General features: G+C 38.6%; 1 protein-coding gene across 2 annotated transcripts in view; it reads right to left on the reverse strand.

Moving 5' to 3' along the window:
* Positions 1–13762, reverse strand: part of LOC132831027 (uncharacterized) — a 44318-nt gene that overhangs the window by 8064 nt on the left and 22492 nt on the right. For both annotated transcript variants that reach the window (XM_060849060.1, XM_060849061.1), the window contains 2 exons: positions 9237–9336; positions 3595–3713 (listed from right to left, as the gene is read on the reverse strand). In XM_060849060.1, the coding sequence (XP_060705043.1) occupies positions 3595–3713; positions 9237–9336 (219 nt within the window). The remainder of the gene's footprint in view (positions 1–3594; positions 3714–9236; positions 9337–13762) is intronic.

Consider the following 13762-nt stretch of genomic DNA (forward strand, 5'->3'; position numbering starts at 1 on the left):
TTATTCAAACCACCTGTGCTTATTTTTTTCCTGATTGCATCTTCCATATTCTGAATTCTGTATTCTGCAGCTTTAGATTGAATCCCCACTGCTTCATTCCATCATTCATGAGAGATATGAAGCTGCATAAAACGCATTGGTACCTTCAGAGATGCAGTACACATTACCATATGTAACCATGCAGGTCTGTTACTAACGTACACTAACCGCTTTTGCCTATATACGATGGGTTTCATTATGTCAAACAGTTGGAACTTGAGTTAAATCAGATTTTAGTTTATTATTGTAAATTGGGAATTGTACTTTAAAAGTAAATTTGAGATGAAATACCAAGGAATTAAGGAAGAATGATATTCCAAACTCCTGTGTGATAATGTAGAAAGAGCCCTTGAAAATAAAAAAAATTAAGCAGTTATCTTTCTCTAACAAGACCCTCGAGAAAAAATGAATTATTTTTATCCCTGGATCTTAGCAGGTTAATATATATAATTTTCTTCCCTAGGAGATTAAAAGCAGATGACTTATTTTAAATCTCAGAACACCCAATGTATGGCACAGATGTATGATGGTGGTGGTAGATGATGAAAAATGGAAAAAAAAATGAGATAGAAGATGGCTCAGTTGAAAATCAATGTCAACAATTTGGCAAGATAACTACATTTACAAAGTGAAAAGTTGTAGACTGTTGTGAAATTTTTACAAATCTTTGGAAGCCAAGTCTTAAAGACCTGATAGTTTGAAGTAGATTAACCATGATCTTAATGAATGACAGAGCAGACCCACTAAAGTTCCTACTGCTTATAAGGTCAGAAGTGGAAAGCTCATTAAGGATTGCACCTTATTCAGTTTCATTCATAATTTATCAGGTAATGAAGCAGTTTGTGCCCACAAGTAGCGAGATTTCATCAATATCCAGATTTGGCCTGATGTAACAAATAACATAAGTTTCAGACAATGTTTTTTTCCAAGAAGGGAGAGTCTGGTCATTTTGCCTTGGCATTTAAGGAAATTATTATTGTGTCCCATTATCAATATTCTAGGACTACTACTGAACAGAACTTGAACGAGATTAGCCTCATCAATATTGTGAAGAATGACTTACTGCCAGACCCCCCCAAAAATTTTCATTACTTATAAAATACATGTCCCGAGTGTGACAGTATGCTAACAGTTTGCCTAATCCTAACATGAAGAAGCACAACACCTTCAAAGGTGAAACAATATTGTTTGACTGTCATCACATTCACTCCCCTCTCCACGTGCCGAATGGAGGTGTAGTATGCATCATCTACAATATACAGTGCAGCAAATAAATGTTTCTTAACAATGGTAAGTTCCTTGGGGAGCATTGCCAAAACATGTAGGTTCATACTTCCTTGAAAGTGGAGTCACATGTAGACAGAGTAGTGAAAAAGGCATTTGGTATGCTTGCCTTATTGGTCAGTGCATTGAGTAGAGGAGTTGGGAGGTCATGTTGCAGCTGCACAGAATATTGGTCAGGGCACTGTTGGAATACTGCATGCAATTCTGATCTCCCTTCAATAGGAAGGATATTGTGAAACTTGAAAGGGTGCAGAACAGACTTACAAGGATATTGCCAGGGCTGGAGGGTTTGAGTTATGGAGAGAGGCTGAATAGGCTGCGGCTATTTTACCTTGAGTATCAGAGGCTGAGGGGTGACCTTATAGAAGTTTATAAAATCATGAGGAGCAGGGATAAGATGAATAGCCAAGCCTCAAGGTAAAGGAGTCCAAAACTAGAGGGTATAGGTTTAAGGTGAGAGGGGAAAGATGTAAAAGGGATCTAAAGGACAACTTTTCCAAGCAGAGGGTGATGAGTGTATGGAATGGACTGCCAGAGGAAGTGATGGAGGCTGGTACAATTGGCCATTTGGTTACAGAACTGGCTCCAAGGTGGAAGACAGAGGGTGGTGGTGGAGGGTTGTTTTTCAGACGGGAGGCCTGAGATCAGTGGAGTGCCACAAGGATAGGTGCTGGGTCCTCTACTTTTCGTGATTTATATAAATGATTTGGATATGAGCATAAGAGGTTTAGTTAGTAAAGTTTGCAGATGACACCAAAATTGGAGGTGTAGTGGACAGCGAAGAGGGTTACTCAAATTACAACAGGATCTTGATCAGATGGGCCAATGGGCTGAGAAGTGGCAGATGGAGTTTAATTCAGATAAATGTGAGGTGCTGCATTTTGGGAAAGCAAATCTTAGTGGGACTTATACACTTAATGGCAAGGGCCTAGGGAATGTTGCTGAACGAAGAGACCTTGGAATGCAGGTTCATAGCTCCTTGAAAGTGGAGTCACAGGTAGTTAGGATAGTGAAGAAGGCATTTGGTATGCTTTCCTTTACTGGTCAGAATACTAAGTAAGGATTTGGGAGGTCATGTTGCAGCTGTACAGGACATTAGTTAGGGCATGTTGGAATATTGCGTGCAATTCTGGTCTCCTTCCTACTGTAAAGATGTTGTGAAACTTGAAAGGGTTCAGAAAAGACTTACAAGGATGTTGCCAGGGTTGGAGGATTTCAACTCTAGGGAGAGGTTCAACAGGCTGGAGCTGTTTTCCCTGGAGCATCAGAGACTAAGGTTTACAAAATTATGAGGGGCCTGGACAGGTAAATGAACAAAGTCTTTATCTTGGGGTGGGGGAGTCCAGAACTAGAGGGCATAGATTTAGGGTGAGAGGGATAAGATATAAAAGATACCTAAGGGGCAACGTTTTCAAGCAAAGGATGGTATGTGTATGGAATGTGCTGCCTGAGGAAGTGGAGGAGGCTGGTACATTTGCAACATTTAAAAGACATTTGGATGGGTATATGAACAGGAAGTGTTTGGAGGGATATGGGTCTGGTGCTGGCAGGTGGGACTAGATTGGGTTGGGATATCTGGTCGGCATAGATAGGTTGGACCGAAGGGTCTGTTTTCATGCTGTAATCTCTATGACTCTACAACATTTAAAAGACATCTGGATGGGTACATGAATAGTAAGGGTTTAGAGGGATATGAACAAAACACTGGCAAGTGCATCTAGATTAATTTAGGATATCTGGTTGGCATGAGCAAGTTGGACTGAAGCGTCTGTGTCCATACAACACAACTCTCTGGCTCTATGCCCTGCAAAATCTGCAACTTTGACCTCCACAGGGAGGAAGCAGTACCATCAAGGAAATACCAGCACCTCCAAGCTGCACTCTAAGCCACTCATCATCCTGACTTGGAAATAAGTTACTGTCCTTCATCATTGCTAGGTCACAATCCCAGTGCACCCCAATGTAGCAATTTGGGTGCGCTTATTCCACAGGGACTTTAGTAGTTTCAGAATGCAGCACAACACAATTGTAAGGACAATTAGAGATAATCAGAAATACTGGCTTTGCTAGTTATACCTACATTCTATAAATAAATAGTGTTTTTTTATTGCATTTTCTTACTACCACCAACTCATATGGTGATAAGCCAGATTTTTTTAAAAAGCCAGTAATCCATTTAACTTCTCTAAGATTTTAAATATTAAAGAATGAACACAATAATATTGTTCTGCTAATTTAATATGAGAGAAGCAATGTAAAACAATGTCCTACGTTTTTGATTCATAGTCCTTCCAACTTGGTCCACCTGGAGTAGGAGCCATTACCTTAGCTAGTCTTTCTAGCATGAGAAGATTGGCTGCTTCAATGCTATCCTTTCCCATGGGGACGTCCTGTTAAAATAAACGTAGTCAAATCAGCAAGTGAGCACTTGGTAAATAATTGTTTCCATGAAATAAACACACAAGAAGGGAATGAGAATTTTCATTGCATTTGTTAGAGATTTGGCATTCATGAATAATCTTCATATTTGAACTAGAGCAACTTTTATATACTGAACAATATCTCAGGGATATCACGGACCAGTAACATAACTGGACCTATCAAATAAATACTGTAGCTACGAGAGCTGGTCAGAGGCTGGATATTCTGTGCTGAATGATTCATTCCCTGTCTCCCCAAAACATTTGCACCACAGAGAAAGCGCATGTCAGAAATGTGATGGAATACTCTCTAACTGCCTGGATAAATGCAATCCCATCAAAAATCAAGAAGATCAATATTGTTCAGGATAACTGGCACCCCATTCACCAGAACTGCAATGTAATTGCAATATGTGGTATTTACAAAAAACATGGTAGCAACTCATCAAAATTTCATTGGCGATTCCTCTAAAATCTGATGATAAATCCACTTACTTTGGTGAGATCACTCTCAAATTCTAAGTGTCACGACTTGCTACCCACAAATAGATCTTAGAAGGGCTATCAGACATGGAATTCAGAACAGCTGAGTTAGATATAAAACAAGATTTAAGAATAGACCAACGTTGTGTCTCATCTACAAAATGAGTAAATTCAAATGACTGCTAAACTGTGAATCCTAATAATACAATGACTCTAATTATCAATGTGCTAATTTGCAATGCTCTATTCTTTTTTATATTTGTGGACTTTATGTGGAAAAATGAAATTCACCTCAATTAAGCCCTGGCCAAGATAGTGATCAATTTTAAGTAACCCTTTGATGTAATGATACCTGTAACCTCTATCATGTAAAAGGTCAAGGCAGAAAGGAACACCATCACCTTCAGATTCGCCTCCATGTCACACAACAATTTCTTTGGAAATGTTCCGTGTTCCCTTTACTGCTAGCAGCACTGTGAGAGTCCTTTCACTACAAGGACTGCAGTAGTTTAAGAAGGAAGTTCACCACCATCTTCTAAAGGGCAATTAGGGTTGAACAATAAACGTTGGCTTTGCCAGTATTACCCACACTTCATGAATGAATTACTTCTCTATTGTTTCCTGATTCTGTTTGTTTAAACATTACAAACATTAAAAGAGTCAGATTTAGTTTGTTATATTCTTTTCTAAGGCACCTAAATACAAAGCGCAGAAACTTTGACCCCAAATACATTATTAAAGCCAGAGAATAAACAATGTATAGCAGCAACAGAAAAATCTCAGACAGAAGCTTTTATCACTTTGATACTCACAAGCAATGCCACTTTTGGATGACCAAGTGAAAAGAATAGGTCAAGAAAGGACAGTCAACCAAACACAAAAAAAACCCACACATTTCCCACGAAGTGAACACCAACACGTTTCAGATAAAATAGCAGTCTAGTCAACAAAGAATGGAGGTGCAGAGCACTTGCTTTTTTCAACCAATTTCTCCTCTTGTATGGAATCATACAACATTATTAAGTTGACTCGATTCTTCATTACTATAAAATATCTGCTTCTTGGATCTTTTAGTGTCTGGTAATGATTTTCAGTATCATTCTGAGCAAGACAAAACTTGAGGGTTAGCATTTACATACTTCAGATCATCAAGTGTGGAAATCCGAGATTTGCTCTCCATCCCTCTTACATCATTGACAACACGGTATGGTGGGGAGATAGACCCTCTCCATAGACAGCACACAAGACTCATAAAATTCTTGTATTTTATGTTCTTAAAAATAACTCCAAAGAGTACCTGAAGTACAATCTAAATTCTCACTGTCTTTTTGAAGTCTGATAAGAAACTGCTGGATTGCATTCTTCACAAAACACTGCTACACTCATTGAATGGTCTTGCATTGAGTAGCTTGTAAAATCCAAGCTGATAAATTGGTCAATTCTGCCCCTAAATGCAGACAAAACTTTAAGCTCAGTCAGCAAACACTTAACAGCTCCTGGACCTGATAACTATCCCTTGATCTCAGTACTCTCTCAAGATATCATGTGCTATGCACTCTGAACATTATATAAATCGCTTAGCCTCGGGAAAAAAAGACAAGAAAATGTTCTGAAATAGTCCAGAAACTGTGAAGGGTTTTGCCAAGGTGAAGTAACAGCCCAATGACATTGACTGTAACTCATTTGAAATTCAGAAGTGGGGATATTTACAAATGATTTCACAGTGTTCAGTCCCATTTGAGATACCTCAAATATTGAAGCAAACCGTCAGGTGAAGGTCTGGATTATATTCAAGCTTGGACAGATAACTGGCAATTAACATTCATGCTACACATGTAAAAGGCAATGGTTAAAGCCAACAAGAGAGCATCTAATCAGCCCTCCTTAACATTTCGTGACATTTACGTAATTGAACCCCCACCATGAACAGAAATTGAATAATTCGTGATGAAGGGCTTATGCCCGAAACATCGATTCTCCTGTTCCTTGGATGCTGCCTGACCCTTATGTGTTTTTCCAGCACCACATTCCCCAAAGACTGTCAACCTGGAAGGCACAAGTCATGAGTGTGATGCAATCATCGCTATTTGCCTTAATGAATGCAACTCCAACAACTGTCAAGCTCAACATCATCCAGTATAAAGAAGCCTACTTGGTCAGCGCCTCATGTTACATCTTAAGCACTCGGTCCCTCCACCAATAACACAGTTTGCAGCTGTATGTTCCATCAACAAAATGCAATAATTCCACAATGTTCTTTAAAAAGCATCTTAAACATGCAACGTCTGCCACCAAAAGTACAACAGCAGTAGATGCCTTGAAATTTCAACATCTGGAAGTTAGCCTCAAAAATCACCTGACTTGGAACCACTGCTAATTATTCACTGTTGTTTGGTTAAAAACTTGGAACTTGTTTCCTGACAGCACTGTGGGTGTACGTACAGCACGTGGAGTGCACTCGTTTACAAAGGCAGCTCATCACCACCTGCCCAAGGGCAATTAAGAATGATAAATCTGGTCTTGCCAGTGACACTCACCTCACGTAGAAGGACAAAGTTTCCACTCTATCGAATTTTCATAAGCCAAAGTGTAAAATTTCATTGAAAATTTCACCCAACTCGATGTAATCAATACTGTTATCATTCATCTTCAATCAAGCACTGGATATAGCTAGCAGGGCCTCAGTTTTACTGAACTAAACAAACTTCAACTGAGAGGTTCTTCAAATGATTGATTAAAATGAACACAAAGAGCAAGTGGTTCAACTATTTAATGTAAGTCATATGTACCAAAGAGAAAGATGGAATGTAAACTCATTCAAGTTGACTGTAAAGGACCTCATATCATTAAATCAACAGCATGAACCTTTATCTTTATTCCGCTTATTTTCCACTTCATATTAGGAAAGACTGTAAAGTTAACTTTTAACTTCGTGACGCTAAGATCAATGGTAATGTCTTAATTTTAACTTTTTCTTTATGCTACTACCTGTACCTATGTAGGTATCTTTGTACCTAAGATGGTACTGCGAGTGCCAACATTGTACATGCTTTTATTATACTCCTGCACTTGAGTGCACATGATAATAAAAGCAGAAATAAATAAGCGAATGAAAAATAGCGCTGATGATGTTCTAATTGACTGCTGGTCATCGTATTTGTAAGTCATTAACAATAAATTAGTGAAACCACAGAAACCTATCCATTCAAAATTCAGATCACCCCAGAACAGGTTATACCAGGTATGCCTACCTATAGATCAGTTTTGAGGTCGAGACTGACCTATGAACCTTTCTAAAAGGTTGTGACAATTCATCAACCATAAATGACTCTAGTTGTAATTCATTTTTGTTTTAAATTTTACATCTAATCTAGTCAGTCTATTCTGCCAGTGTCAGAATCTTGAGACCAAATGGGAAGGCAAGTATTTTCTCTTTAAATTTGCTGACTTCATAGAATTTGGGTGTGTCAGTCACTGCCTTGTTAGTATTCATTGGATTCAAGACTCCAGCATCTACAGTTCTTTGTTTTATATTGGATACAGCACCATTCCAACAGAACAGCGTGTCAAACCATCACATCCAACCTGTTATCTAATCAGGAACAGGTGTCATACATGAAATGAATGAGCACTTTCTACGTCACGATAGTCCCTCAGCCCCTGCTGCACAATCAGTATTATTTGCAAAAAGATATTTTTTACTATTGAGTAAATCTTGTGTAAATCTGAAAGCTATGGGATTTGCTTTTATTACATTTTAATTTGTGGCCAACTGTTCTTTGGGATCACAAAGCTATGTGCATATTCAGTATGTAAAATATGGTAGAAACTATTCCCAGACTCATATAAAATTTCTGGATGTAGCATGGTCAATTATAAAAGGAAAAAAAAAATAGGTAAGAGTTATTTCCTCTAACAGAAGCACAGATTTGCATAAATAGAACTAACAGTGTGTTTGTTTTGCATTTCTTTTCTCTAGGGAGTGAGAAAGGAAGGAATAGAACAGACATCTGGAACCCAAATGATGTCAACAGCTAAACAAACCAGAGTACAACAATGGCCCACAAAAGCAAGCAAAATGGAAGATTATAAGAGGTGTGAAAAAGTAGAAACAATTTATGATGGCAAAAACAGGAAGCACACAGTATTACATCAGTCCTATTTCCTCCATTCACTAATGATAGCAAAAAAGATCTCATTAATAATTGGCTGTGACACCTAGCAGGTAATCCAATGCACATAGGCCCTGATTCTGCTGTAAGTGGCAATGCAAAGGCACTTGCCATTGACCTTGAAGAAAATCATTCACAAAGGACCTACTAATCCCTGTGGCACAGATCTCCCTTCTCCAACGGCAGTTTAAAATCAGGCACTAAGTCAATGATTTGTACAATCACAGTGATATCAGCAAGCAGTGAAGCAGCCTGTCATATTGAAATACTCACATTCAGCAAACAAGGACATTAAAAGCAATTAATATTCTACAATTTTGATTTTATATCTTATGATTAGGATAAGATTAAAGCCAAAATAAAGGTAAAATCAAGTGTGCAAACTTTTGTAACATAATGGAGCACTGCATTTCTCCAATACAAAATTATCTTCTCGGGGCTGTAAACATGTTTTGCAGTAATTGTGAAGTTGGCTCAACATGTTGATAAAACTAAGTTACACCACATTTAGCAAGGTTTACCTTTCTGAAGGGCTTTGATATCAAAGGCACAAATGTAAAATTGGAACTTCTTGTCAGTTCGACAAAGGGAGATAGGTTTGTTTCTGCGGGCTGGAGGAGGAGGGGATGGTGCCTCAAAAGTACATCCTCTGGACTAATGCATCATTACTGACAGCAATCTTTGGATTTCCAAGTTGTTCTGAGCATGTGTATACCCTCCAAAAATGCTGATGGTTTAACAGACTAATTTTACCTTTAAAATTTGGGGCATTAGATATGAGTTATATCTTTGTACCATTCCAAAATTCTGGTTCATGTTATAATGGAAGAGGCCTTACCTTCATCTTCAAGTCCCTTGAGCGGTTGCTACTCTGATTTGCTACATTCCTAGCCGGTGTAAGTTTTGGCATCCTGGTAGCGTATTTAGGTGCACTCAGGCTAGAAGAAATCAATCTTGTGGTTAACAATTAAAATACTGAAATTAGTTCCATTTATGTAGTTAGCTGCTGGATATTTTAATTATTCATTTACATGGAAATATAAGGAAAGGGACAAGTGATCAAGAGTTTTGTTTTCTACAGGCATAAGAGACTTGTGAGCAGCACAGGAATGGGTGATTTTTTTCCTTCAACCAGACAATGCTCAGTTTTCATCTCATGCTTACAATGACATAATTTTACATATTTTTAAATATTAAAAGCACAAATAATTGTCCACTTATGAAAATGTTTTCTCAAAATCACAATTCTAACATATATTTTCTAAGTAATTATTATATTAAAAAATACTTGGCCAACACCTGGTAGCTCTAAAATATAGGAAGTAATCGCATGACGGTACTTTCAATATGAGGATAATTGCTTTCATCCACTATCATAATATACTGAAAAGTTAGGAGAGAGTGAAAGAGGGAAGTGCTCTTTCCAACCTGTAGTGGGGCCCTGTCAAATCAGTCCTCATGTCCTGATTTTCCATCAGTGTGGCCACAGTGCCTGGCGTTGATCTAAATATTTTAGTCAAGGGTTAGGTATGAGGCTCTCTCTACAAAAGGAGTTACTCTTGAAATGCTACCCTGTAAAAACGTTAATAGGCCTTGTTGCTGTAAGAAGCCCATTGGCATAGCAAGCACGAACTCTAATAATGAACAGCCTGTCTAGATAAATGTCTGGCTCATTTAGGCAACCTTTACAATCCACTCCAAATCTCTCTAGCTCTTGCTTAAATTTCTTCCTCTTCCTTCAGGTATCATTTTGAAATCTTGTTTAATTTCTCCATTACATTTGAGTTTTCTGTTAAGACTTTGCCTTTCAATAACTAAATCCCTTTGAGCACTGTCTGCTGTTTGAGGGTGAGGTTTTAATTATGACATCACTTCCTTGGAGCTTAAGAATGCACTACAATTGTCCACTGAATGTGTACCAAAGCGTACATTTGAAAACAAAAACAGAAATTTCTAGAAAAGTTCAGCAGGTCTGGCAGCATCTGTGGAGAGAAGTCAAAGTTAACGTTTCAGGTTCAGTGGCCCTTTGTCAGAACAGGACTCAGCTATAAATAACTGTGATCATTGTTTACACATGAATAATGTTCCAAAGACAAGAGAACAAACAATGTGGGAAAATGTGCCTCCGCAAAGAGCCATTGTGTCTTGAGGAGAAAAGAGGAAGGGAAAAATCTTTTGAAGAAATATATATTTTTAGATACATCATCTAGTCTTCTGGTGGACCCTTTCCTGAACAGGTCCATCTAGAGTTCTTTCGTGCTTCCTCATCTTAATTATCACACCACAGCTTTCTCAAAACTCTTAATTATCAGTCCAACAACATGACAAAAATAATACATTCCTACTGTGTGCACAAGATGTCCACCATAAAGCGGAGAGGACTGAGAGACAAAAAAAGAGGTCCTCCAGGATTAAACATTAAGGTACGTGTATAAAAAACATTAAAAACGTATTTGTTGTAACATCATTTCGAAAATAATATTTTGCTCAAGTCACAATACAAGTAATTCCAAAAGAACATCCTGATACATAAAGACTATCGATACAATTGTTCACACACTAAGAACTGATCTACTGTTCATAGCCCAAGTCTCTTTGACAGCTGTCAATGGAATAGCAAGAATCCCGTCCATGTAGAAGCTCAGTCCAAATAAATATTGAAAAGATTAAAGCCATTGATTTTGGTTTCCCCCCCCCACCCCCATGAACTCTGTTCCACACCTCAGCCACAGTCTGAGGCTGACCCAAATTGTAATGTGCTACCCTCATTCCTGAAGAAGGGCTTATGCCCGAAACGTCGATTGTCCTGCTCCTTGGATGCTGCCTGACCTGCTGCGCTTTTCCAGCAACACATTTTCAGCTCTGATCTCCAGCATCTGCAGTCCTCACTTTCTCCTACCCTATCTGATCCCAAACTGAGTTTCTAACTTCACATGTTCATCATCATTGTGTCTACTTTTGGGGATTTAAAATTGCCAGTGGTCACCACTACCCTAGCTCATCTGACACTTAAACCTGAATTCATGCTTTGTTCCCTCCACTGATTACTTCAATGCTCCACAAACTAAACCCCCACTGACCACCCTGTGGAAACTTCTTTTGTCTGCATTCTAATACATTCCAATTCATTCATTTTTCACCCCTACATGCGAAGATATAACTTTGCTTCCAATTTTTCAGAAAATCCATTTTAAAATTCTCATTCTTATATTTGAAATCATCCATGGCCTCACATCTGTAACCTCCTTCACCCTATGACCCTGCTATTTGAACATCTCCAATTTTAAACGCTTCACAGTTTGTGGTAACCTTTCCAATTCTTTGTCGCCTTTAGGTCACAATGTAAAATCGACCTCCTTGATTAAGCTTTTGTCATCTCACTGAACATCTTTTTATATGGCTTGGCATTAGATTTTGAATGATAATGCTTCTGTGAGGTGCCTCAGAATCTATCATATTAAAGGTGCTGCATAAACGTAAGTTGTTGTTATGATCATGCATATGTAATTGCCCTTTCATAGTACTTAGAGGGACCTGCCTTGATGCCCTTTACCATTTGGCACACCTTTCCCTTTGTTGGTGGTAGATAGACTTCTGCAAGGAGGAACAATGATAATTTTGATCAGAGTCTGTACGTCACCACTTTAAACAATGGTACTTCACCTCTACTTTCGTTATGAGGAGAATTTCATCACAGCAGGAAAATAAAACTTCCTGTTGCTAATCGCAAGCATTTTGAGAAACATGGGTATTTTAGAGAAAGTTGCTCTCCAGAATACAGAACTATTAGATATCGATTTAGATCTGCTGGGAATGTGCAAAACAAAAAAGCCTTAATTAGTGTAAACATCAGCATAGCCAGAATATGTGCCAGGTAGTTAAGATGTGCAAAGTAAAATACATAACATTCCAAATTACCTTAAGGAGTCAAGTCCATTTCAAGTTAAATTAGCTGAAGGTTTTTAAAATTCTTATGTGGGTGTCCCTGCCAGCACTTAATGCCTAACCATAAATGCCCTTGGAGAGGTGGTGGTGAGCAGGTTAAGATTTTGTACCCATTCATAAAGCCCTTGAGGATACTGGTGAGCCACCTTTTTGTATCATTATTTTGTTCATGTGGTGCTAGGACATTCACAGTGCTGTTAGGGAGTTCCAGGTTAATAGTGAAGGAATTGCAATATAGTCTGTCTTGTGGGACAGCATGAAGGTGGACCTTTACATCTACCACCCTTGTCCTTCTGGATGGGACAGCTTGTGGATTTAAAAGATGCTGCCAAAGAAACCCTTGGTGAGTGCTCCCGTGTTTCTTACAGACCATGCACTCTGCTGCCTCTATACACTGGCTGCGAAGGGAGAGTGAAGAATAGATGAACGCAAGTGGGCTGCTTTGTTCTGGATGGTGTCAAGTTTCATCAGTGTTGTTGGAGCCAGGTAAGTGCTGTGTATTACATTACAATCCTGACTTGTATGTTATAGATAGTGAATAGGCTTGGGGAGTCAGGAAGAGAGTTAATTGTCATAAAATTCCTGGCCTCTGACTTATTTTTATAACAAAGGTATTTATATGACTGCATGTCTGGTAATATCTGTGGAGGAAGAAAGAAAGTTAACCTTGCAAGTCCAACATAACTTTTTTACAACACCAAAGTTTCGAAGAAATCATATTGGACTCAAAACATTAATTCTGTTGCTCTCTCAACATATGCTGCCAGACATGCTGAGTTTTCTCCAGCACCTTGTGTCTATTTCAGATCTCCCAACATCCACTGTACCTTCATATATACGACCAGTCCAGTTAAGCTGCTAGTCAATAGTAAATCTCAGGATGCTAACAGGGAGGGATTCAGTGATGGCAATTCTTTTGAATATCAAAAGGGAGGAGGTTCGATTCCCATTTTTTGGAGATTGTCATGGCTTGGCACTTGTGTAGCATGAATATTGTTTGCCCAAGGCTGTATATTGTCCTTGTGAATTATTGACACAAACTGCTTCTAAATTTAGAAATGTCGCTGAACACTGTGTGATCAAGACCGAACGTCCTCACTTCTGATCCTATGATCAAGAGAAGATTATTGATGAAGTAGCTGAAAACAGTGTGGCTGCAACGCTATACTGAGAAACTCCTAGACTGCAGTCCTATGACTGAGACAATTAACCTTTAACAACCATAACCATATTACTTTGTGTGAAATTTGAAACCAGCCAGTGGATGTTTCCACCTGACTCCCAATAACTTCAATTTTGTTCAAATTTCTTGAAGTTCTCTTGGCCAGTCACCCTTACCTTTCCTCACCTTTTTTTATCCAAGCTTGGGATCAAGGCTGTACTGTAGCCAGAAACTCAAGTGGCTTGAGTGAAATCCAA

Source organism: Hemiscyllium ocellatum, chromosome 32 (genome assembly GCF_020745735.1).
Source record: "Hemiscyllium ocellatum isolate sHemOce1 chromosome 32, sHemOce1.pat.X.cur, whole genome shotgun sequence".
NCBI classification, from domain to species: domain Eukaryota; kingdom Metazoa; phylum Chordata; class Chondrichthyes; order Orectolobiformes; family Hemiscylliidae; genus Hemiscyllium; species Hemiscyllium ocellatum.